Source organism: Ambystoma mexicanum, chromosome 6q (genome assembly GCF_040938575.1).
Source record: "Ambystoma mexicanum isolate Mex_15411 chromosome 6q, UKY_AmexF1_1, whole genome shotgun sequence".
NCBI lineage: Eukaryota > Metazoa > Chordata > Amphibia > Caudata > Ambystomatidae > Ambystoma > Ambystoma mexicanum.
Genome location: NC_090937.1, coordinates 1,401,528,207 through 1,401,554,679, shown reverse-complemented (window position 1 = coordinate 1,401,554,679; position 26,473 = coordinate 1,401,528,207). Strand labels below are relative to the sequence as shown.

At 48.0% G+C, this 26,473-nt stretch overlaps 1 protein-coding gene across 4 annotated transcripts in view; it reads left to right on the top strand.

The window, feature by feature from the left end:
* HTT (huntingtin) overlaps positions 1-26,473 on the top strand; it is a 2,905,635-nt gene that overhangs the window by 2,184,410 nt on the left and 694,752 nt on the right. For all 4 annotated transcript variants that reach the window (XM_069632055.1, XM_069632053.1, XM_069632052.1 and 1 more), the window contains one exon: positions 24,449-24,626. In XM_069632055.1, the coding sequence (XP_069488156.1) occupies positions 24,449-24,626 (178 nt within the window). The remainder of the gene's footprint in view (positions 1-24,448; positions 24,627-26,473) is intronic.

Below are 26,473 nucleotides of genomic sequence, written 5' to 3'. Positions count from 1 at the left end.
TGCCGATGTCCAAGTGACGACCATCTCTAAGAATGGAAACACAGATATTTTGAACAGTCGGTTGCATGTGATAAACATATATTGGCATCATAAAGCGGTTGGAGATTTGGAGTTCGTTGACCAGCTATGTGAACTCATGGACAATATATCAGAAAAAGAAGATAATGCAACTATCATACTGTGTGGAGATTTTCATATGGAACTTCTAACGCAAGATAAGTCGCAGCAAAAGACAAAACAAAAGGATTCCATAAAGAAAACAATAGAAGAAGAACTAGAAGTTAGAAGCATGGAAATACTGAATGGAAAGCGTTAGGAGACATACCCGCACAAGCACTTGGGAACGAGGTAATCAAAAGTCTATTTGGGATTATCTAGTCATCTAAAAAAAACATGACGTTGAACATCTGCAAAATGAAGGTCACTAAAACAGCTCTATGTGATCACAATCTTTTAACAATCAACTTCAAAACGGAATTTAAAAGAGAAAGAACAAAGTGGAATCAAGTGATTGAAGTGGAACAAGGTAGGACAAAAATAACTAATATGACAGCCTTATTAGAGGGGACAAGTTCAGCCAATGATCACATGGCAATTGAATACGATGGACTGCTTCAAATATACAAACTCAAAAACAACAAAGCAAGAGAAATTTGGTGAGCAACCACGTATATGACCCGGAAGTGGTAAAAAAAAAAAAAGACTTTACGAAAAGAGCTGAGGACTCTGGAAATTTCTTCTATGATAAGAGTTGAGAAAGACAAGGAAAAAAAGAAGAAAAATGCAGTACAAAATCTGGCTTAAGTGGTATAGGTATATACTTGACCAACACGACGCGGAAGTCATGCCTAGCCCAGAGAAACATTTTTTTTTGGGCGGCAATTAATGATCTAGAAAGACCACAGAATATGAGCCTGTGTAATATGGTAACTGAGGATTTGTGGATTGCACATTATACTATTCTCTGTCAGAAACCTGAGCCCACTGTTGAGCTGGTCAAGAAGGAAAACTTTCAGTGGAATATCATGATGGAGAGGGACGACATTTACAGTACCATCAAGAAGATAAGTTGCCTCCCGTGCTCCAGGACCCGACGGGCTGACCAATTACATTCTTAAACAAAACCCAGAAGAATGGACTGACTTCTGCCACAAGCTCTTTGAGATGATACTTAAAGAAGGAAGAATACCAACGACTTGGCAAAGAGCCATAATAGTCCTCACCTTCAAGAAGGTTTCGAGATTAGAACCTAACAACTATAGGCCCATCGCACTACTAGATGTAGTAGGAAAACTGTTTGCCACCCAGCTGCTGAAGTAATTGACAGCTTGGATTCAATATGCCGGTGTGGCGGACTCGAGGCATACAGGCTTTGTAAAAGGCGTGGGTTGTAGCCTTAATCTTTTTATCTTGAACATCTTGAAGATGGAGGCGATTAAGAAATAAACATCTGTGTATGTGGCATTTATTGATCTGGCTCATGCCTTCGATGGAGTTGACCGGGAGCTGTTGTGGTCTAAAATGATCAATAAGGGCTGTCCTCCCAGCATACTGGCAGCGATACAGGCTCTTTATTCCGCGACATCTGTTCAAGTCTGTTTAAATCAGTGCGGACATACAACACATCCGATAAGAACTTCATGTGGTGTTAAACAGGGTTGCCCTTTGGGTTCAAGTTCAGCCTCGATGTAGCTCTCTTTGAACAAAAATAAAAGTTTAAAAATAAATAAATAAATCGGTCGCCAAGAACTACTTTGGACTCCTCTGGCCAACTGGTTCCCTACAAACAATTAATTTTGTAGGTTAGTTAACATGAGTAAAGGTGACTAAGGGACACATGAAAGGTACATTTAAAGCAGAATGCAACATACATCATGGACTGAAATTGAGTTTTTGCATCTCCTCCTTGGAGACTTTAACATCCACCTGCATGCTTCCTGTCCCTCCTCTGCACTCTTTCGTGACCTCTGCAATGCTCTCTCTCTTTCTATTCTCTCCTCTGGCCCGACTCACTCTGCAGGGCACACTCTGGATGTTCTGGTCTCCTCAGACCTCCACCTCTCTATCCCCCTCACCACTTCTCTCTCCTGGGAGTGATCACATTCTTCTTTCCTCCCATCTCTCCCTCTCTACCCCTCAGGCCAAGCAAACTCCAGCACTGCCACCCACCTTCTCATTCATCCGACCCATGAAGCGTGTGTCAGTTGAGGCTTTCGCCACCACTTTCTCTCCTTCTCCTCCTCCTCCTATGGCTGACTCACATCCTGACACAGCCCTTTCCATGCTCCACTCTTCTATCTCTGATACTCTTGATGTTCTTGCCCCTGTCATGAGGATCCGATTGAAGCCCAAAGCCAAGTGCAACTCCTGGTATGACTCTGACCTCGTTACCCTTAAATGCAAGTGCAGGATGACTGAGAGGATATGGCTAGCTTCTTGTGCATCCTCTCACAAACTAGCCTGCTGCCTGCTCCAAAGGCTCTCTATCCGCACTAAGAATCGAGCCCACATCCAAGCCTGCGTCTCTGCAGCATCTAACAACTCGGCCGAACTCTTTAAAATCTGCAAGGAGCCGACCAATCCTGCTGCGGTCTCTACCTCTCCTGTCCCCTCCCAGGCCCTCTGCACGGCCCTGGCAATTCAACAATTCATCATTTCATCTCTAAAACCCAGGACATCCTATCCACCCTCTCGTCCTCTCCTCCTCCTCCTTCTACCTCCGGACCCCCTGTGGCCAACTCTCCTCCCTCTTTCTCTTCCTTTCCTCTGTTCTCCCCTGACGTTTCTAGACAAGACCGATCTATGAAAGTCTCATCAAAACGGGTTCTTCCCTGTTCTTCCAAAACCATCAAGGACCACATTGACACCCTCGCTCCTGCCCGGGCTGACTACTGCAACCACTCCTTTGCCACTGGAGCCTTCACTTCCCCCTGAAGCACTCTTGTGCACCCTCTTCTCAAGAAACCCTCAGCTGGCCCATCCTGCCCTGCTAACTATCGCCTGATCTCCATCACTCCTTTCCTGGGTAAACTCCTGGTAAAGACGGCCATCTCCAAGCTTAATCTTCTCACTGAATCTGTTGGTTGTCTCCATGACCATCAGTCCGGCTTCTGAGCAGCCATTAGCACGGAAACTGCTCTCCTGAACATCAGTGAAGACTGCTCCCTAACCTTGAGTCTAATCTCCCCTCTATCCTCATCTTACTCAATCTCCCCTCTGCCTTTGACACGGTCAACCATGACATCCTGCTCAATCGTCTCTATGATGATCTGGGTATCACTGATCAGGCCCTGGCCTGGCTGACCTTGTTCCTCTCTGATCGACCCTCCCAGGTCCAACTTGGGTCCTTCCTTTACTCTATCTCACTCTCTACCTTTGGTGTTCCCCAGGTGTCTAAACTCTCTCCCTGGCTGTTCAGGCAATGCCTGGCACCTTTCGCCCACTGCATTGCCGCTCTCTGCTCCAACTTTAGTGCTATGCGGATGACACTCAGCTCGTTTTCAGGCTACCCTCTGTCCCCTCTTTTCCTTCTCTCATCTCTGTCTGTCTGCTATCCAGGAGTGGTGTGCCGCCAACGATCTCTGCCTTAATGCCAGTAAGACAGAGATTTTCCTCATCGGCACACCTGCACCCTCCTTTTCTGTCACTCTCAGCCAGCCTCCATTGGCCCTCTTCCTGCTCCCACCTGTGAGGCTGAGAACCTCTGCGTCATCTTCGACTCCGCACACTCCTTTGCTCCTCACATCTGACATATTCTTCCTTTCTTCTCCTTCCCCCAAATGCTTACTGTCTCTAGAGTTCTGGTTCTCTCTAAACTGGACTACTGCAACAGTCTCTTTCTACATCTGCCTGCTTCCACTCTCTGCCCTCTGCAACTCATCCAGAATAGGACTGCGAGACTTCTCCTTGGCCTCAAGCCCACGGATCGTATCTGTCCACCACTAGAATCTCTGCATTAGCTCCCATTGATTGCAAGGATTAAGTTCAAGACCCTCTGCATTGTCCACAAGGCCTTCTGAGGCCTGGTCCTCAATACCTACAACTTTCTCTTCGTAAATACCGTCCAACTCGAGCTCTTAACTCCTCCACCTCCAACTGCCTCAGGATCATTCGCTTCTCCAAGCAACAAGTTGGTGGTAGATCTCTTCTTTCCTCTGGAACAGCCTCCCTTAAACTCGAGGAGAACCATCTCCGGTTCCGGAAGCACCTCAAGACCCTTCCTCTATGCTTGTGCATTCTCTTTTCTTCTCCCCTGCTGATTTCCTGTATGATACTGCACTTGTCACCTGGCTACCCTCTGATTTTGGGCCCAGGTCACTATCCGACCAGTTACACACGCGCACTGCGTTCCTGCAACCCTTGCATTCGTGTCTGTATCTATAACCCTACAGTTCCCCTATCTGCACTTTTGGAAACCTGCTGCCTGCACTAACCCTTGCACCTGCTGGACGCACTTCTTGTTATTGTTTTGATCCCATGTACTACACTTCCCCCTTCCCTTTCCCCTGGCACTTTTCCCCTCCCCTGCACTTGCGCACTTGGGCTAGTAAGATCGTTGTCTCTTTCCTACCTTTGTTCCCCATTCCTTGACTCGCCATGCCTTGAAACACTTATGTATAGGCGCGTTACAAATGCCATATCATATCATGCGCAAATTCGACTTGCAGTGCCCAGTGTACTCGCTCCTGGTTTTAATGAGGAAGCTCCTACAGGTATCAGGCAATATTATCTCCACCAAAAATATCGCTGTATATATGGTCATTGGGAACGGCCATAGGCAATATTTTTAGTGGAGATGGTATTAGGGTTTTTTGGGAGCAGGGTTGCGGGGGTGTCCCCTGCTCCTTTTAAAATAATACGGGGGTTGCGTGGGTGTCCCCCGCATGCTTCATGCCTTAATATTGCTGCAGAAATATGGCAATATTTTTGTATGGCGATAATTTTACAGGGATATTAACTCATGGAACCCTCCTACCTACTGGCGGATGCACAACACCCAGGAGCTGCTTTAACTCCTGATTAATCGAATCTCAATTTTCGACCCCTGCGCTTAGAGCCGTTAGGCCTCATTGGCTGAGTGTAAAATGAAGGTAGTAGAGAAGTTCGGATTGGCTGCTCCCACCAGGCCTCAAGTCCATCCTGACCTGACTGATATCTTGGATGAGACACCTCTGAGGGAGACCATTGTGATGAATCAGAGATGATTCCCCCAGACAACCTGGCCTTGGACCCTTCTCATGTGGCCAGGGAAAGGCAGATGCTTCCTGATCCTGACCCTGACCCTGGGAGTGGTGTTTTGCGGATGAATCACATGGGTGGGGGAAGCAGGTCAGGAGGGGTGGGCAAATCCCTTGAATAACTTCCCAAAGACCATACCATCCTAATGGCTTACCGTAAAGTTGAAATTGTGAAAGGAAAAGAGTATTTGAACTTGGAGGACTTCCTTCAAGTCCCAAAATGCTCAAAGTACTGGGACAAAGGAGAGGGTTGCAGAGACTCAAGATTGCAAGTGGCAGTCTAATTGCCCTAATGACGTAGACCTGAGGGAGTCTGGGAAGGTATGAAATTCCTCCTGAGGTGCCGGCCATAGAGAGTACCAGAGAAAGGAGTAGTAGGAGGTTGAATGAATGCTCAAAGTCTTTTTTAAAGTTGAAGGAAACTGTGGGAGCTGTCATGATTAGCAGATTGAAGGCTGGTTCTGAGAGGCTCTCTCCCTTCAAATGCAGAGGTTGCACAGCGGGAAGCGTTGTTTATGAAAGCTTTCCCCAAAGTAAAGTGGACCGCAGTGGCAGGTGAGCACCTGTGTGTCCCTGGAGCAAGGATCGCTCCATTCCCGACCGGCGTGGGCCGCAGGAAGCAGGTTGGCGGGCAGTGTGAGAAGGCAGAATACCTGGAGGCAGAGGAGCGAGTGGACGCGTGTGCAATACCTGGTGAGTTCACTACAAGTATGTGACCCCGGAATGCTCTGTGATCACCCGCTTGCCCAATCTAATGGTGTGAATACCAAAATTATGTAAAGATCTTAAAGTAGCAGTGTCACAATGCTTTTAAATACCAAACTGATAACAAGAAGCTAAAGTGGCAGAATAAGAACTCTGGTCAAGAACGGTATCATAATACGGGTAAAGGTAATAGAGTTTCTCAGAATCAAAGGAGGGAAATATCGAGTCATGGGTACAAAAACCACCATTGCCAAAGCAAAAAGAGGGCAACTAAGAACCAAGTTGTTTGTAAATCATATTGCCAAAATGAGAGAGAAACTAATGTTGTAAATTACCTAAACAAGCCTTGTCCAAGTCAAAGAAGAGAGAGTTGGAATAAAAGCCATTATCAGCATTTGGTTAAAAGAAAAGTGGAAAAACAGAACGGTCAGGATAGTAAGTATTCAGGAAGAGAGGAGCATAACCTGCATTGCATGTGGCAATCACAAGTGTGGAATAAACAGCACAAGTCTGTTTGATATCTTCCTAAGAAAAGTAGTTAAAACTGATGTTGTGGTTCAAGTACATCAAATCACAGATGTACTTGTAGTAGTAGAGGTTTTCATTAGTCGTGGCAGGCGAGTACACCAGGACAGGAACTTTGTAGTAGTAGATCTGGCAGGTGCGTGGACCAGGTAGAAGTCTTTGAAGTACTATACTGTGGTTGAACTCTGTGAAGAAGAAGAAGCCGAAGACGACCAAGAAGAAGACCAAGAAGAAGAAAACCACCAAGAAGAAGAACAAGAAGAAGACGACCAAGAAGAAGACCACCTGATAATCCTTTTGTTGATGAGGTGAACTGTGGAAATATCCTTATTATTTGAAAGCTGTTGTGTTGAGCTCCCTGCCACCAGTGAAGAAATAACAGCTGATTGAATATTTGGAACTGTTGATTCAAGTCCAAGAAGAGACTTTCTTGAAACCGGAGGAACTTTATTATTTGAACTTTGTTACAAGATGGAAAAAGACCAATTTGGAACTGTGGCGTAAAAATCCTGTCGAATCACGGGAAGGAGATGTCACCCAGGTTACAAGGAGAAACAAATAGCAAATGTATACTGAATATAACTGTTGATTTTGATTTGAATTGCCATCCATTACCATGTTATGTTGTATGAAAAAGTGTGAGGGACAGATTCCTTTTGTTAGTGTTTCCTTTATTTACTTTGAAAGGCAGGGAAATCCTTGTTAGGGTAGTGAGGTGTTTGTCAAACCTATTTAAGTAAATAAAATGGCATCTTATGAAAAATCTTTACAAAGTTGTCCACCTCACATGTCTAACCCCTCACACCATGCTGTCTTTGAACCCAGCGGTTACTGCCTCAGTGTTGTTGCCTGAGAGAAACTGGCATCCACCACTGCAGTGGATCAGGACCTTGTAAAAAAGCATTGCCGGCTCCCATCGGATCCAGGTTTCCTCACCATATGTCCATCACTGGAATTCTTGGTGGTGCAGACCGTGACACCGTCTTTGAAGTCCATGTCGTTCCCTTCTTTGCCCCGACCGGGAGAGCAAGAAGCTGGACGCCATGGAACACATGTTGTCCACACCCGGTAGCATGGCTCTGCAGGCTGTTATGTAAGTGATTTCAATCCGGCACTTCACTTAAGTCAATGCCTAGCGTGGGATGCACAACTGAAAACCTTAATTATTTATTTGTGTCTATAAGTTCTTTTATTCTGAACGATATACCACTTATATTACGCCCCTTTTCTTTGCAGCCCCACCCCCAGTCACACTGAACCAGGAATCAGGCTGGTTTGCAAAGTTAAAATATTTATTTATGTATTTCACAATATATATCACACTATTTTTAATGGTATACAATAATCACCAATGGGGTGATGTCACACTAACAATCTCTTTAATCACAAGGAGTAATAATGAGCAAAAACAATGCAGCACAGAAATAATACTTTGGGTATGTTCAAATCAAATATCAGTGTGGTTACTATTTCCCCCTGCATACCCCTCAATCCCCCCAATATGCAATATGAAGAAATAGGAGGAGAGAGAACAGGTTTCGGGAATGCAGAATTCAAATACAATGTCAATCCCAATTTCCCCCCCAGCAAACACAAGAGAGAAACAGGAATGACTGGCTGTCAAACATGATTTTAAAGTTGGCTTTGAATGAATGAGGCAAAACACTGAAAATGGTTTAATGCACTGGAATTGTTGAAATTATAATGGGAGTCGCTTTGTATGGGTTCAGACAAACACTTGCAATGATTTGAGGGTAATAAGCAAGTTGAAAACTTAATTTTGAGGTCGGGTGCAATGAAAAGCTATTTTACACGTTATAGATTTTACCAAAATGAAAAATTTGCGGTAAACTTTTCCGTGCGCGGTAAACACGATTGCGGAAGAACTATAAGTTGAGATGCGGGTTTGGGCTCTTTAGAAAGGTTAGGATGTTAGTTACAAGTAGACACTTAAATTCCGTTTCTAGCCTAAAATATGAAGAAGTTATAGACATTTTCGTGGAGGTCGTTTTTTCAGATAGAGGCAAAATGTAAATCAAGGCTGCGCTTTTAAAATACAAGCAAGGTTTTCTTTACAGTAGGGATGGACTATGAAGAAACAAACTACACGACAGCATAGCCACCAGACCAGGACCTCTCCAATCAGGTTTTTGCCCACCGAGACGCTTGCCTTCTTCAGATGGAATAGATCAGTGCAAAGATGATTTAACAATATTATTACAGAAGGACTATAGGATAAGAGAAAGAGTTCAGGCAAGACAAAAAGGATTTCTAACAATACAGTTCTGGATATAAAATAGATTTGATTTGGATAGGGATGACTATGGACAGTACATAGACTAGTGACAATCCTATACTTTGGATACTCACTACCAATGTTTTGAATGGAACCATCAGGGATTCTGGTTCTGGTCAGGGATACCTTCTGGGACCGACTGCTGGTCACACCGGACTGGTCTGGTTCAGCGATCAGCAAGGCGCTCTGGACACCGCACGGCAGGACTGGACAGAAAGGCGCTCTGGTCTACACTGCACAGCACGACTGGACTGGATCTGCAATGGCTCTCTGGTCTGCACAGCATGGCACGGCACCATATTGGGATTTAATCTGCCCTTCTGGTTATGAAGATAATTCTTTGGCAGGCAAGCAGTTACAGCACAGCCTGGCTACTACTTTGGTTTCCCCTTTAAGTTGAGGGATGGGTTCTGGAAGTGAGGCCCAGCTGAAAGTGGATCTGCTATTTAAGGAGCCTTTCTGCTTGCAAAGTTTCTGTAGTCTGCAACAAGGATTATGAATGGATCTTCTTCAGAGTGCTTTGCCAAATTCGGGATGGTGGGTGGATCAGTGTGTTTCTAGGTCCTCAGCTGTCTCTATTTGTGTTTGATAAAGGGGTGGGCAAGCTGAATTATCCTAGGCGCACCCCCTAGTTAGTCTATTGGCTAAAGTCTGCTCTCTCCCTTGATTGGAGGAGAAAACAGTGTGTCATCATGATGATGTGGTTTGAGACAGGGCAAACCTCCCTATTGCCTTTTGCACATAAAATCTATTTTTGATATACATCTTTACATGTGTACAATCTTTATACCAATGGCATACATAGATCACATATTTTGGGGAGCACACCCTCTTCCAAGCCTCATTGCTGTGAGATCTTGGGTCTGGATTTGGCAAAATTTCACAATTTTTGCCCGGGACACAATGTCTAATTTATCCACAATTATGTACATATGTGCGCATGATATCTGGGTGTAATCGTATGAAGTGTCATGCTTCTCACCTAAATACAATCGCTACAATACCAGAAATTTCACTGTGCCTTCTCAGAACATCGCACAGAGTTCTGGCCCCTCTTAGCATGTGCACAAGAAAATCACATTAACAATGCTATTAATTGATCATTTTTACAAATTCGCACAGTCCTTTATCAGTCTTTTTCAAAAATATGCTTTCTGTGCTTTGAGAATCAACAAAAATGTCTGTCTCCGCCTCCATATCCATCTTGCAGCTCACGAGCAATCTCCGCCCTCTTCCTCTGGCAGAGGCCACTGTTGACACTTACAATCTGCATATCCTTTCAGCCAAGGAAGGTCCATTGTCACTCCCAGGAGCAGCAGCCCAAAATCTCCTCCCCTCTTAATCAACACAAAGGTGTAAGTTCCTGGCCTTTGTGGGAAGCAGGGGAGATGCCTTTTGTTGGGAAAAGCTGGGGGAAACTGGTTTGGTGACTCTGAGTTCAGATAAATTCACTGTCAATTTATAACATTTTTCTTAATTTAAAATAAAACTTGCAATTTTTAATCAAGCAGCTAGAACTCTGATTCCAGTCCCTAAATCATGAAGATTAAATAGTTACAACCTATGTTCCTCTTAATGACAGGTCACTTAATTCCAGACCTCTGATTTCTCTTGCACAAGTTTAAGCTTCTGATGCAATTAATGATAGCTGTCATACTGGCGGCCGCTGCTACTGCGCCCATATTATGACAGATTTCCACAGGCAAGCACATTTTTTACTGTGGATATTTTGATGATAGATTCCGCTTTTCTTGGCATTGTGTGTTCATATTGATTGCTTAAATGAAGTGGCGAGTAACACCCAGCAAAGATATTGGATGTTTTGTGGTGTTTTGGACTGGCATTTTGTATTTTCAGCAACCAAGAAAAAAGGATTCAAGAGCAATTTCTGGGTTTCTTGCAATAAAGCGCTGCCTTTCCTGCAGTGTTCATTTTTACTTGGTGGGCAGCCCAGTAACCTGTTTCAGCAGTGAAGTCTCCATTTCACCACTGACAACAGGCAAAGTAGATTTGGCAGCCATCTTTTCCGGTTTCAAAGCGCAATTTTCATAGGTTTTGGCGCGCATGGGGTTTTCATGGCCATTTTGCTGATTCTCGTGCCACCGTGCACAGGGATGTCACAAGGCAGAGCCTAGTGGGTTAAAACACCCCACAGTTAATGCTACTTGCCCCCTTTCCAAATATACATTTGGTATGTTGAGTGTTGTCTATGGTGTTGCTGAGAACCTACCAACTGATGAGATGAGGGGAGGGTTGTTTTAACACCCTTATCACTGACTGGAAGGATACCCCCCGACCCCCAATTATTGCAGTCAGGCCTTAACATGGCAGATTGTATGGTACGTACTATGGGCTCGGGTTCCGTCCTGAGAAGACACTCTTCGATGAGGATCTCTGAGCTTCTGGACATCACCTTTGCGGTTGATAATTGTTTTAGGGCAAATGGTGATGAGTAATTAAAGAAGTTTCGAACATCCAGGGCTATGGTTAAGTCATTTGGTCTAGTAGCCGTTCACTCCTGCTCCTAATGTTTTTGCCTTTTGCAACTACCCCTCTTTTGCCCATCATGGGAAAGGTTAGGTGACCTCTGGCAAGCAACAGCTACATTGTCCTACCCCCAGGGTAGAAGCTGTGGAGCACAGAGTGGGGTTTTTACCATCTCGGCTGTACCTGGTGGTGCACCAGGTGCAAAGCCTCTGTGTATTGGACTTTGTCCATCTGACGCCAGTAGGCGGTAGTCTGTCCATGTTTGTCCAAGAGTAGCATCCTGCCACCATGGATGGTTGACTCTATTGGTTGTAATTCAGGGTTACTGCCTCCTGCTTCTTCAATGCTCATCTAACCATCTTCCTTCCTCGCCACCAGGACCTCTCTTGTTGAAAGAGATCTGTCTGCTTCTTAGAAATGGCGTTGTTGGTGCCTCATTCACAACAAAGGCAGGATTTGCTATGTTTTACTTGGTGGTTACGAAGAAAGATAAGGGGCCTGCCTCCCATCATGAATCTGTGGCTCTTGAACATGTACCTACACAAGAACATGTTCAAACTGATACTCCAGGCCCTCGAGCTGGTGCCGCTGGTGCTCCAGGTCTCTGACTTCCATGTGCCAATCCATCACAAGCACAGAAAGTATGTGCAGTTTGGGGTTGGCGATGCCTACTAGCGGTTTATAGTTGTGCTGTTGTACCTTACCTTGGCACCCCAGCACCTTCATCAAACTGTTGGAGGTGGTTACTGCTAGTCTCAGAAGGTAGCGATTCCTTGCCTTCCCCCTACCTGCTGATTGGCTCATTTGAGCCTGCACCCCAGTCCTGTTATCGAAATATCTGTACCACTCATGTTATGTTATGTTAGGATTTTTCGTACCAAGGTACAGCGCAACCAACACCCAAAGGCAACCTAGCGCTATGGCTGAGTGAGCATTATTAGAAGAAGGAGGAGGCTAGAAAACTAAAGTTTTCAGAGCATTTCTGAATTGCAAATGGGCGGCCACAGCACAAAGAGCAAAGGGGGGGTCATTCCACAACATGGCAGCCTTAATAGAAAAAGAACACCCTCCAATTCAAGCACTCATGCAGCCTTTTACACAGTTTTGGCTTCTTCCTGGACTTGACAAAGCCCATGTTTTGCCTTCCCTATCCCTCCAGTTCATTGGAGCACTCTTGGACACCTGGCTGGGCGTGGCTTTCCTTCCCAAAGATAGGGTAGCAAACAACCTTCACATGGAGCATGTCTTCCATGCCCAGAGGTTTGTCCCAGCCTTTGCCTTTCTGCATCTTATTGGCCTAATGGCCTCCTGTGTCCTAGTGATGCTAAAGGCTTACTCGCTAAAGTGGCCATTTCCATGTCATTTGTCACTGTTCTAGGGCAACATGTCAAATTTGTTTCAGACAAGATGTCTCACAATCTTGTGCTGTGGACCCTTCAAAACAACTTGCTGAGAGGGAAATTGCTTGGGCAACCCTTATCCCAACTGACTGTAGCCATGGAGGTGTCTCTGAAGGGCTGTTAGGCAGAAACCTGTGCAGTTCCCTTGGGGACCACTGCAAAAGATTTAAGACTACAGGTGTTTGGCAGTAAACCCACTTGGTAGCAGTCTGTACCACACAGATTCACTTAGTAGCTGTGGCTGAGCGGTCAGACTTCCCTCAAGAAGAGTTAGGCAGTACGCAGAGTATACACAATAGGTACAGAGACATAGTAGCACAAACAAACACTGACCAGAGCTTTGGTGTAAAAGTATATAATTATTTATTTAAAAACACACTTGTGATTTACACTAGCAAAAACGAGGTAAGTAAATTCAGCACACAGTCACTATCATATATATACAACCCTATTCACTTATTAGACAAGTCTTAGTGAGAAACACCACTTATTTTCAGACAGAGGTGAGCGCTTAACATAAAATGACACTCTAATAAGTTGTAAAGAAAGGGAGGGAAAAAGGCAGAGTTAAGGAAGCACACAAGTTTCAATACTTTTACAAAGAACTACAGGAAGGCAGGATAGGCAGAGGTCTACTGGAGAGCAAGGAAGTCAATTGCAAGGCCCACTCTTGGAGAGAGCAAGCAGAAGGGGTCCAGGTTCACACAGTGGGGTTATGCCCAAACAGTCTTGTAGATAGTTTGCACAAAAAGGATGAAATTAAAGTCAGGAAAAGTTAGCTAGGTTGTCCCAGGCTAGCCCAGGTTAGAAAGTCGAGGCTTTACGGTCACACCGAATGATCTGTCGCAAGGGAAGCCAGGCGGGACACAGTACCTTGAGTGTGAAGGAAGCTACAGCGGGGGCAGTTGTTCCTTGCAGTAGGTGTAAGTCGGTGTTTCGTCCAGAGGAAGAAGAGGTCTCGCCGTGGAGGAAAGATGAAGGTTGTTGCACTGCCAGGAAAGAAACCAGCTGCAGAGTTCTCCGGTTAAAAGGCACTACCCTTCCCTTCGCGGTAGTGGTAAACCGTGGTATTCCGGTTGCCAGGGTGCTTGGCATGGGCAAGGCAGCCAGGAGATGCTCCAGGAAGGTGAAAAGAAGGCAAAACTGGTTATCCCCACCAGTCAAAGGAAGAAGATTCTCCGGACTGAAGATCTCCTCTGTCGTTGGGAAAAGTGGTGAGACAGTTCAGCAGGGCTCCACCGGTGGTGCCGTCGTTGCAGGTCGACTCAGCTTCTCCCTCCTCGGATTCTTAGGTCCTGTGGCGACTTCTGAAGTTCCAGTCCCCAAAGCCCTGCTTTTATGCAGCACACCCCCATTCACTCATCCTAGCTGTCAAACATGCTAAGTGGTGAGCCAGCCGGCTCACCACTTGGACCAATCACACAAGAGTGCGACTTGAGTTACCAAGGTAACTCAGTCCAGGGTGCCTAAGGCCCCTCCTACACCCCCTTTGGTACCCAGACAGAGTGGCACCACTTTTGGAGGCTTCTGTGGAGAAGCCCGCCAAAAAGTGGAACAAAGGGCGTGACTTGGGTTGGAGTCACAGAAGAGAACACAAACACCATTTTAGAATCGAGTTCTGGCAAAAAATACCAACCAGTGAATTAATATTAAATAAATAAACCGGCGGTATGTTCGAGGCTATAAGAATTAAATAATTAAAGTTGGTAGCCTCGAACAATGGGAAAATCCCATAGAGATATATTCAAGGTCGAATATAAAAAGTAGTATCCACTACCACCAGCCAAACCTCGATCAGGGGGGACGGAGACGTGCCCCCTCGAACAACCGACCCCGGGGCAATCGAATTGCCCCAACCAGTACGTCCACAATATGATGGTTTGTACTGGTTTCTGTTCATAATTTGGGACTAGTAAAGCTAATGGTGACTTTACATGCCCTGGGAGACAATAGTCAATCCCAGGGTATGGAGTCTATGTTGGGGGGTCGCTACGACACCCCTGGGTTACGGCACGGAGGGTGCTGTGTAACCCACATAAAAAACACATGAGACCCTATGGAGTAAAAGACCCCATAGCACATAAAACACATTGCAAGATAAAGGAACACCTCAAATCATGTCTAAGAGTGGGAGTAAAAGAATCTCACTCTTCGCAGGAGAGAAAAAAATAAACCCCAAAAATCCAGCAAAGCTGCTGGGGGACTCACTAGGTTTGGGAAATTAGCCTTACAGAGAATTCTCCTTAACAAAGGCTATGGTGCGCATCTGCTAGATCTGCAGTGAAGGGACTCCTCCCTCTAGAGGTACAGGCACACTTCAGTTTGCTAGAGGCGCATTCGATTAGGTTGACCCTGATTGCTTTCCTTGCCTCTGTGTGAGGCAAGACTGTACTGGTCCAGCGCTCCTGGGTTAGGCCTCCGGCCTAGTAATTCCACATGATCTTCTCCGGTGAAGTACTTTTGTCATCTTTCTCTTTTTTCAATCAGGTACCACTCTGTCCTCTGGTGCACGCTCCTCCCCAGCACATGCCGACGTCCTCGGGCTTCAGCAGGTGTCCAGCCTGCAAGGGTCTCTTCCCGACATCCGACCCACATGCCCTCTGCCTCTGCTTCCTTTGCCCCGACCACGGCTGGCAGGGTTGTACCGCGTGCGAAGCGCTCACACCGCACGCACTCAACAAGTTAGCCAGGTGGCGAGAACTCTTCGGTAGGTCGCCTCCAGAGAACCTAAAGAATTTCGTCAAGCAGAAGACCAGGCCCAAAGTAGGTGCCCTGTTCTCCTCCGCACCCCGGAAAGGTGACGTCTTCCTCAGGAAGCGTACGAGTGGGAGGGACCCAGCAGCACGAGTACCAAGGCTGCTTCAGCTCCAGGCTGAGGGGTCGTGAGATCCTACCGGCGACTCTGCGGAGGGACTGCAAGGTTCTGTTACCGGGTCTCGACCCGAGGAGCTACGCCCCAACACCAGACTGATGGCTGAGGGGGCACCTGTACGCAGCACTACCAGCGTTACAGCTGAGGTGCATGGTAGGCCTCAACCTCCACCGCTCCACATACTGGAGGAAGCCGGGCCCGTTGCTGCTTGTACCACGATGCATGCACGTGGCATGCAGCAAGACAAGATGGTCGCCCGCCCAGACAAAATGGCGGCTCGCCTGACACCACCCCCATTCGGGGAACAGGTAGGGGAACGAGTCTCCAGATGGGACAGGTCAATGCCTGGCACTTGGCCCACGGCGTACCCCTCTACCTCGCAGGGCAGGTACACCTCCGGCCATACAGTGAGACAGGGCGTGCCCCTGCCGCAGCAGCTCATGGGCCCCACACCTACACCGCTTCTGTTAGGACCCCTCCCTGTGAGGACAGGTGTTTTGAGAATGTTCTCACGCTCCTGAGGTCCCTATAGATGGGCAACATCCTCAGGGACGTCATTAGGGACATGCTCACACCGATAGAGCTGCTTGCTCCCACGGTCATGCAGCCCTTGGGGCCAGCTCCTCTAGGACCTATGCAGCCTCTGCTGCTTACGCCACCCCCTCATCAGGAACTACCAGAGGCGGGGGTACTAGCAGAATTCCTCACTCTACGCCCCACGGCGAGAACAGGAATCCCAACGCAAAAGGATGTTGTGGCCCTTGCCAAAAAAGGTTGGTTCAAGTTTCATTCTACTCAGCCTACCAACCGGCTCCTCAATGCCAAATTTAGGCAAATGGAAGGGGACCCCCTTTTACTGTCGGCCTACCCCCAACCACACTCTTTTGTGATCGCGGCTGCATCTCTATACTTAAAGCCACAATCGTCCTCGGCTACATTAGCCTCTGCACTGGGCAAGGAGGAGATGATTCTGGAGGCTTTCGGAAAGATCTATTCCAATGCTACCCTCCATCTATGCCAGTCCAATACGGATGCCATGATTGCAGCGGTAAACTAGAGGCTCTGGCGAGAGGGATTGCCGACTTTCTACCTGAGCTCCCTGGGCAAAGCCAGACTTGGGTCAAGGCAGGGTTGGCAGAAGCCAAGATACCGGCTCAGGACATAATGGAGTCCACGGTGGCTCACATTGATACATCAGGTCGGGCCATATGTTTTGCAACCGATATGAGGACAACGGCCTGGCTCAGGGCCACTAAGTTCATCCAGGAGCATATCCTGGACCATCCTTTTTAAAAGGGGTGATCTGTTCCATTCAACCACGGACGAGGAGCTCGATAAGAAGAGTTCACAGAATGCAAAATCCTTATCGATCCTCACTAAGTCCACTCCCAAGGCATATTGCCAGGCGCACCTGCGCTCAGACAAAGGTCAGTCCTTCAGGGGCTTTCCAGGAGAGACGGTCCAGACAACCGGACAGTTCCCTGAGCCAGCATAGGTGCAAGCAGCATAAGGCGGCACACAAGTTTTTTTTTTTCCATCCCCCTCATCAGTCCCAGCCTCATAGGGTAAGAAGGCATGACACACTCATCCAGATTCACGAGTCTCCGGTGGGGAGCAGGTTTGACTTTCATGCTCACTGCTGGTGGACAAGGTTCTCTGACCCTTGGATCCTATCTGTAGTATCTATGGGCTTCCGGCTACCTATGCCTACTTCTCCTCTCTCCTCCCCTCTGCTTCCACAGATTGGTTCAGCAACTCTGTTGGCTGAAATTTGCTTGCTCGTGTAGAGTCAGGCAGTGGAGGAGGTTCCAGCTGCACGACGAGGCCTGGGCTTCTATTCACAGATTTTCACCATACACAAAAAGAACCAGCCGGGCCTGAGAGTTGTGTTGGAACTTTCCAGCTTGAACCTTTCCAAAAGTTCAAGATCGTTACTCCAGCGCTCATAGCTGAGACATTGTGTGTGGGAGACTGGATGTGTTCCCTGGATCTGGAGCATGCTTAACCTACACGTCCCGATCTGGCAGCCCCATCGGTCCTTCCTGAGATTCAGGATCATGGGTTTTCATTTCCAATACAAGGTTCTCCCCTTTGGCCTGAATTCGGCTCCCAGGGTTCAAGACTGATGAACGCGTTGGCAGTCCTGCTCGGGGTGCAGGGTCACCACATCTACCCATATCTAGACGACTGGCTAGTCAGGGCAAGGTTTCTGGAGGCAGTGCAACTCACCTCATTCGCCCTTATGAACACACTACACAAGCAGGATTTTCCATCAATCTCAAGTCACAGCTGGTGCCCACACAGAGTCTAACCTTCTTGGGCCTTAACTGGGATATGAGATCCGAGAGGATTTTCCCCTCAGTGAACAAGATTACAGTCATCAAAGGGGCCACGGGTCATTTTCTCAGAAGAGCAGTGACCTCGGCATGGTGGTACCAACACCTCCTGGGCATCATGGCAGCGTGTCTTCTGGCAGTTCCGCATACAAGTCTCAAGATGTGTAGGCTGCTGCTGCACTTTGCAGCCTCTGGAATCAGGAGAGGGGTTCCCAAGCGGAGCAGGTCTCCATCCCACATCATCTCTGCCAGAACCTAGTCTAGGGGAGAACGGACAGCAACCTGCAGATAGGCTGGCCCTTCCGTCAACCAGCACCTCAGGTCACCATCTCCCTGGAGTCTTCCCTAGAGGGCTGGGGAGCTACCTTAGACAGCCACAGTGTTGAGTTGAGGGCCATCTTGCTCGGTCTCAAGGCCTTCCTCCCGATAATCAGCGGCTGGGCCCTTCTCATTCAAACCGACAGCTCCACCAGCATGTATTACATCAACAAGCAGGGTTGCCACCATGTCGTGCAAATCTCTTATCCCCCCCTGCACCCTGGCAGTCCAGATTTGGGAGTGGGCCCTGGAGAACAACATGCACCTGACAGCAATCCATCTCTCCAGGGAAGCCAAACTAAAGCCGGCTGGGTGCTGACAACTACGAATGGCAGTAGGACGAACAGGTGCTTCAGGAGATCTTCAACAGATGGGGTCATCCTCAGGTGGATCTTTTCTTCATCTGGTCCAACATGAGGTGCCCACAATTTGCGTCCTGGCAGGGACAGGGCCAGGGCTCTCTGGGCAACGCCATGCAGATCGAGTGGAACAACATGAACGCGTATGCCTTCCCTCCCACTCCCCTGGTCCACAGGGTAATCTGCAAGATCAGGGAGGCCCGAAACCTCTGTATCATTCTGATAGCTCTGTGGTGGCCAGCAAGGCCATGGTTCTCGGAACTTCTCAGCCTGTTGGATCAGACCCCAGTGCGCCGTCCGCTGGGCCCAGCACCTGCCCTCTCGCAGCAGGGACGCACAGTCATCCACCCCGCTCCCCAGAAGTTAGCCCTTGCAGCGTACTTCCTGAACAGGTCACAGTGAGTCATTTGTCGCAAGCCAACTTGGATATTATACAGAAAGGCTACCAAGAGCCAGTCCAAAAGCAAGTGGACTAGGTTCTGTCACTGGGCCGAATCAAAGGAGATCGAGCCTTTACTTGCACGTTGGACGACATGCTATCTTTCTCAGCGCCGCTCGCTCACTTGGGGGTGTAGGTAGACACATGCTGCACATATTTAGCTGCCTTTGGAGCCTACAGGAACTCTGAGGAAGAGGTATTTTCTTTCTCTAAACCAGTGGTTAAAAAACATTTGGCTGGGAGACCACTAGGGGCCGCGGACGGAAATGGCTGCCTGAAGCACGACTCTGCTTACTAGGGAGACTTAAGCGATGATTTAGAGCGTTTCCCCAAACAGGAAAATGGTGAAAGCAGAGGCAGAGGAGCCGTAGTGAAAGAGGAAGGCAATAGAGCCGTCAAACTGACAAGAGACCCAGAGAAGGGCAGTAGATTTGCAGCTGAGAGGACCGAGCACTGTGGCCTTGTTCCCACCAATCGGGGCCCCGAGAGCGTGAAAGGAGAAGGAGTGGGAGGTGCAGCCCTATGACCGGCAGGGTGAGAGTACACGGTATAGAAGGATAGCGGTGTAGTGGAGCCCTACTGGTGACCAGAGCCCTACTGGTGACCAGAGCAGCAGAGACAGAGAAACTCGACTCGTGCCACGGAATAACAAGAAGACACAGAGACCCAGAGCTGGGGCGGAGCAGGCGAACGAGCCGGATGAGCCTGGCGGAGTAGATCCAGAGCGGCGGGTGAGCTGTGACAGCGGCCCCCGCGATCGGAGCCTCAAGGAGACGGGAAGGCACTGTGACACCCTAGCCCCTGCGAGTGGAGACCAGAGGAGAAGTGAAGGCTGCGCGGCACCCCAGGGAGCAGCTCTAGAGAGGCGCCAAGGGAACAGAGGGGGAGACGTGAACCCGGCGGCATCCAGCAGAGCCGCCGGCCCAGAGTGAAAAGGAGGAGGCAGAAAGAAACACCCACGGACAAAGCCTGAAGAGCGGCCTCGCACAGAGGCGAGAAGGTGAGAGGAACCCGGAACCGACAGATTACAGCTGGCCCAGAGGGGGGAAGGTGCATCCACCCATGCTCCTGATTAACGCTTGAACTGCAGTCGCACATCGTGACGGCCTAAAATAAATTCTAGAAACTCATGCCCCTGATGTCTTTTGTATCATCGAAACTTGGTTCAATGAATCCTCAGGCCCTGACATCGTGCAGATACTTCCAGGAAACTACGGCATTGTGCAACGAGATCGACCTCCCCCTAAGTCCGGTGGAGGCATAGCACTTATAGCTGCAAAACATCTTAATTATCAAATAGTACCTTTTGTACATAATCTTCCATGTGAACTGGATTTCCTTGGAATGCACCGCGTATTTCCTTGTGGTTTACCGTCCTCTGGGCTATGTATCTAATCAGTTTGTGGCAGACTTTGCACAAACTATTGCAGACCTCGCCATGAAACTACGACGACGCTGGTCTTGGGTCTCTATTGACGAGGTCTCTTGTGCTGTCTCTGATTCCATCTCTCATCACAGAACCAATGGCTTGAACCCTTGTAATGCTCCAGAATACTGGCCTACTTGTAGGAGGGGTAGGGCTAATAATACATAAATTGGTCCGGTTAGCGGACCCCACCGTTCGCTCATTGATGGAAGGTAGGCTCCTTCTGGTGCAGGGAAGTTGGGAGGGAACCTAGCTCACCCTGGCAGTAGTGTATACACCCAACTAGGGGCAAAATGCTTTCCCTAATCAAAGATAAAGAAGATTGGGGAGGGTGCCTTCCGGATGGTTATACATACTACCGCGCAGCTCAATTTAGGGCCCTAATCCTGCACCTCAGAGGCGACGAAAATAAGCAATGGGTTGAAATAGAAAACTACCTTCTGAGACCAGTAAAGCTGGGGGAATGGCTGTGGGCCCCATGATTAGCATGCCCAGGTAAAGCCATCAATCATAAGATTCTGGGCTTGCTCCTGAAACTTTGGTGGAACAAAGGCGACATGAAGGGTTACACAACTTAGCCCTCACCCATGAGCCACATCATGGGTGCACCCAATTAGAAACAAAATCCAAGACACACTGCGCTTCCAGGAGTGGTACGCAGCGAGGCTCGAAAGAGTGGGACAGATGGTAAAAGGAGAGTCATCTATCTCACATCAGAAACTAGAAGCATGGCTAAAAATCAAACTAATAGGAGCCTTCCAATTCCTACAACTGAAAGGAGTATTGACATCTCCACAATGGAAGGACAAGCTTCAGAGAAACCTAACGCTGATAGAAAAGATCCTGAGCAAAACGACAGCGTAAAGGGGCCTCATCTCCCAGATATATAAGGCCCTCCTGAACAGCCAGACAAACGCAAACAAAGCCTTCAGGAAGCGTTGGGAAAGATATCTGGACCTCCGGCTGCATGAAAACCTTTGGAAGCGCCTTTACAAACAAGCCCACAATACCTCCATCTCAGCAAAATACAGATTGTGCGGCCTGAAAGTCCTGCATAGATGGCAGTATGACTCCAAGCGCCTCTCCAAAATGTTTTAAAATATCAAGCTCACTATGTTGGAGAGGATGCAGTGAACAAGCAGACTACTGGCACATGTGGTGGTCCTGCCTGAAAGTTCAGGTATTCTGAAAAGATGTTCTGGCCTGGATCAATAAGTTAGAACGGAACTACAACCCCGGTCTAATCCTATTTGGATTTGAAGAACGGGATGGCCGATGGTCGCGGCTCACGCACATGCTACATTTCCTACTTCTGGCTGCAAGGATATGTCTCACGATTAAATGGAAATCTCAGACTCTCCCATCATAGGAAACCTAGGCCCAGAAAGCCAAAGAAATAGAAGATGGAGAACATTACAGGGGCCCTGCGCGACCTTATCCCCAGCAGGGAGATAGAATGGGCACCCTTTCTCAACATGTACCAATAACGCATTGCAGCACTACACACCAGAGTTCTCACTGACTCTTGCGAAATTTGCTCACAATATATGGTTCTTTGTGATCAGTGTAGTTTCAGGGGGGAGGAGGGAGAAGGGACTGCGCAGTTGCAACTTTCACATGAGGATGTTTTGGTATCCATTCCAGAGATGATATTTGTTATGTGCACTGTTTATTTTCGAAAATGCTCAATAAATAAATGTTTTTTAAAAAAACACTTTGGCGGGCCTTACTTGGCTCTATCCGACTATCAAGAAGCCACACCCAGTGTGGGACCTCCATGTGGTGTTGGGCGCCCTGGCGCATAAATTATTTGAGCTTTTGGCGTCCGCAGACATCAGACTAGTCACCATTAAGACAGCCCTTCTGGTGGGCCTTACCTCGGCATGCCACATCAATGGAATCCAGGCACTGGTAGCTTCAGAACCTTATGCTACTTTCCATAAGGACAAGGTGGTGCTTAGAACTCGCCCCTCATTCCTACCTAAGGTGGTCTCTTTGTTTCACCTTAACAATGGGATAGTGTTACAGACTTTCTTCGCAGATCCCAAGGATGACGCTCAGAGGGTATTGCACTGTCTGGATGTGAGACGTGCATTGAGATACTACCTGGACAGGACCAAGAGCTTCCGCAAATGGGACGCTCTATTTGTCACCTTCAGGGGGGTGAAAGCATGGCTTCCATAGAAATGTGGATGGTTACGGCCATCAACAAAGTGTTTGAGGGAGAGCACAAACTGCTTCCAGCAAATATGCATGCCCACGCAATCGGAGCCAAGGCGATAGCGGTTGCGTTCTAAAGACACGTCCCATGGCAGGTTATCAGCAAGGCGGCTACATGGGCTATGCCCTCGGCCTTCTGCAAGCACTACTGCTTGGATGCCGGTTCCAGGTCGAACGCCGCATTTGGTCAGTCAGTGTTAAGGAACGTGTTTTCCTAAGAGATCACCTCAACGACCCTGGGGCTACATTCAGTTGTACATACAGTATGGAGGAAAAGGGACGGGCCGTAGGAGTATTTATAAGTTACTCAACGTAGTGACTAACGTACTCCTAGTCCATAGTCCCCTTTCCTCCATATGTCCCACATCCTCCTCCTAATAAAACTGGTGTCATTGGGCAATGTTAATATTGTCGACGCGTCAAAGGGGACTGCAGAGTGGCTCCGGTGGGCGGAGTCATGGGAGCGCAGGCTCCCAGGGCCGCGCCCCCACGGTCATCTAACTTTAAAGAGGAAGATGATTTTTCTGATGAAAAATGTTCTGTCTCCCGTCCCTAGCGAAGGGCACCCATGCAGTATGGAGGAAATGGGACTATGGATTAGGAGTATGTTAGTCACTACGTGAGTAACTTATAATTTCATGTTCATTGGGCCCGCTCATCCTTAATGGGATTTTCCTGGTAGACATCATTTCCGCAAGGTGGGTCGGTGAGCTACAGGCGCGCTCTGTTAAACCACCATATTTGGTGTTCTCCAAGGGGAAGGTGACTTTGAGAGGGAGACCATGTTTCCTGCCCAAGGTTGTGTCCGATTTTAATCTCTCTCAGCAGTTTTCCTGTATTTTTCCCTCCATGTCCTCCCTCATAGATGCAGGAGCAAATCCATCGGCTGGACATGGTACGGGCACTCTCAACTGCTATGTCTATTGGACGAGAGATGCCATGAAAGATAAACAACTCTTCGTGGGTTATGCTGGTGCCAATGCTGGCAGGACTATGACAAAAAAGACCCTGCTGAGATGGCTCACCCTCTGCATTTAGGAATGCTACAATCTGGCTGGAAAGATTGTGCCTGGGGCCTCATTCCAAAAGAGCCCTGGCACCTCTGCCAGAGGGCAGTGGTGTGTGGGGGGGGTTACTGCATTTGACATCTGTGAAGCGGCCATATTGGCTTCCCTGCATACATTTTGCAAGCATTAAAGCCAGGATTTGCTTTCAGGGCAGGATGCTCCCTTTGGTCAGGTGGCCATCCAGAGTTTTCTGATGAAGGTTGTGTGTTCTTGCTCTCCTCTCTGCTCCAGATTGACGTACTGCTATGGGGTGTCTATCCTAGGTGAAGAATCTGTGGGAGGAAGATTATTTCTGATAGATTAGTCCTTGCCACAGATTCCTCATTGCCCTTCAATGTCCCCCTCTTTTCCAATAACTCGTACCCCTCATCCGTTCTGCAATCCCTCAGTTGCTGATTGCTGGAGGGCACAGCTGAGGTCATGGGAAATGGCAGCTCAAAATATACTGGCCCCAACAAAATGTCCGTCATGTGTTGCGCGTTGATGGAGCTGACACGCTGCTACGCTGCACCCCGTGGTGGCCAAAAAATGTTAGAAGGCTTTTGGCTCTGGAGTTATTTGATAAATTTGTAATCTGTATGAGAAAAAGATTAATTCATCAGAAAGAACATTAGCAAGAGTTAAGGAATCTGTTAATCTGAATGTTTGTGACACTTGTTTATCGTTAGTAGTTTTGAAACTTTCAAAATAGTTGATTGTGTAGTTGAAACTGTATTGCATTAATTTCTGAGTTATAATCTATGTCTTTATATTATCTTCAGGCATTGTGTTGGCATTTTGTATATAAGCAAATTCCGTTAAGTGTGGATCTGCAAGCTGTCCTTGATTGCTCCTGTTTGATTCTGCAACAACCTGGTCTTTGGAATTTACTGGCCTCTGCAGAGTATATAACACAAGCATGTTCCCTAATTGCATGTGTCAGATTCATCATTGAAGCAGGTGAGAGTTTTTTAATTTTCTTTTTTAACAACCTGCTTACCAAAATTTCCGTACATATACCTGTATACTTTGAAAATTACACATTGCAGGGCGTGGCAAGGAGCACTGTCTTGGTGAATGGCTTCCTAAGAGCTTCCAACGGTGTGAGGGGATTAGCAAGTTGGTCTCTTTCGTCCAAGCCTGCGTCTATGCGGCATCTAACAACTCCGCCGAACCTTTCAAAATCTGCAAGGAGCTAGCCAATCCTGCTGCAGTCTCTACCTCTCCTGTTCCCTTCCAGGCCCTCTGCACGGCCCTGTCCTCTCATTTCACCTATCTTCTTGTCAAAGCAGGTTCTCCCTTGCTCATCCAGAACCATCAAGGACCACATCGATACCCTTGCTCCAGCCTTGGCCGATTTCTGCAATCACTCCTTTGCCACTGGAACCTTCCCCTCCGCCCTTAAGCACTCTCTTGTGCACCCCTCTTCTTAAGAAAGAATCTGCTGATCCTTCCTCTCTGGCTAACTACCACCCAATCTCCATCACTCCTTTTCTGAGCAAACACCTGGAAAAGTTGGCCATTTCTCAGCTTAGTCTGCACACCAAATCAGTTGTCTCCACAATCACCAGTCTGGCTTCAGAACTGCCAGAAGCATGGAAACTGCTCTCCTGAACACACGTGAAGAACTGCTCTCTAATCATGATTCTAACCTTCCTTCTGTCCTCATTCTCCTTGATCTATCCTCTGTTTTTGACACGGTCAACCATGCCATCCTGCTCAATCGCCTCCGTGACAACTTGTCTGGCTCTGGCCTGGTTGACCTCCTTTCTCACAGACCAACCCTCCCAGGTCCAACTGTGGTCTTTCTTCTCATCTATCTCTCTCTCTGCTTGTGGTGTTCCCCAGGGATCTAATATTTCTCCCTGGCTCTTCAACCACTACCTGGCAAATCTTGCCGACCGCATCGCTACTTTCTGCTCTAACTTTCAGTGTTATGCAGATGACACCCAGCTCTCCTTCACACTCCCCTTAGCCACCTCTGCTCCTTCTCTCATATCAGACTGTCTGGCTGCAATTGAGGAATGCTGTGCCACCAATGATCTCTGCCTTAATGCCAGTAAGACTAAGATCCTGATCATCGAGACACCTGCTCCCTCCTTTCCCCTCTCTCTCTGGCCGCCCACCTTGGGCCTCATCCTGCTCCTTCCTACGAGGCTAAGAACCTTGGCGTCATCTTCAACTCGACCCTCTCCTTCTCTCCTCACATCTCTGGCATATCTAAGAAGTCACACTTTCAGCTGCACCTCCTCAGAGGTATTCTGCCTTTTCTTACTTTCCCCCAGAAGCTCACTGTCTCCAGAGCCCTGGTCCTCTCTAGGCTGGACTATTGCAACAGCCTCTTTCTAAGTTTGCCTGCCTCTACTATTTGACCTTTACAACTTGTCCAGAACAGGACTGCAAGACTTGCCTTTGGCCTCAAGCCCAGGGAGCGTATCTCTGCAACTCTGAAATCTCTTCATTGGCTCCCGTGGCTGGAAGGATCAAGTTCAAGACCCTTTGCATCGTCCACAAGGCTTTCTGGTGCCTGGGACTGCCCTACCACCAACTTTCTCTTCCTAACCATCTTCCTTCTCGAGCTCTCCGCTCATCCACCTCCAATTCTCTGAGTGTCAGACGTTTCTCCAAGCAGAGAGTGTGGGGGGTAGTTCTCTTTCCTCGGTTGGGGCCTTCTTGCCACTGCCTCCGGGCCCACTAGCACTTTAGCGTCTGTATCTGCAACCCTACAGTCCCTTCTCACTGCACCTATGAGCCAACCTCTGGCAGCACTTACTGGATTACCTACACTTCTCTCCCAAACCCACTAG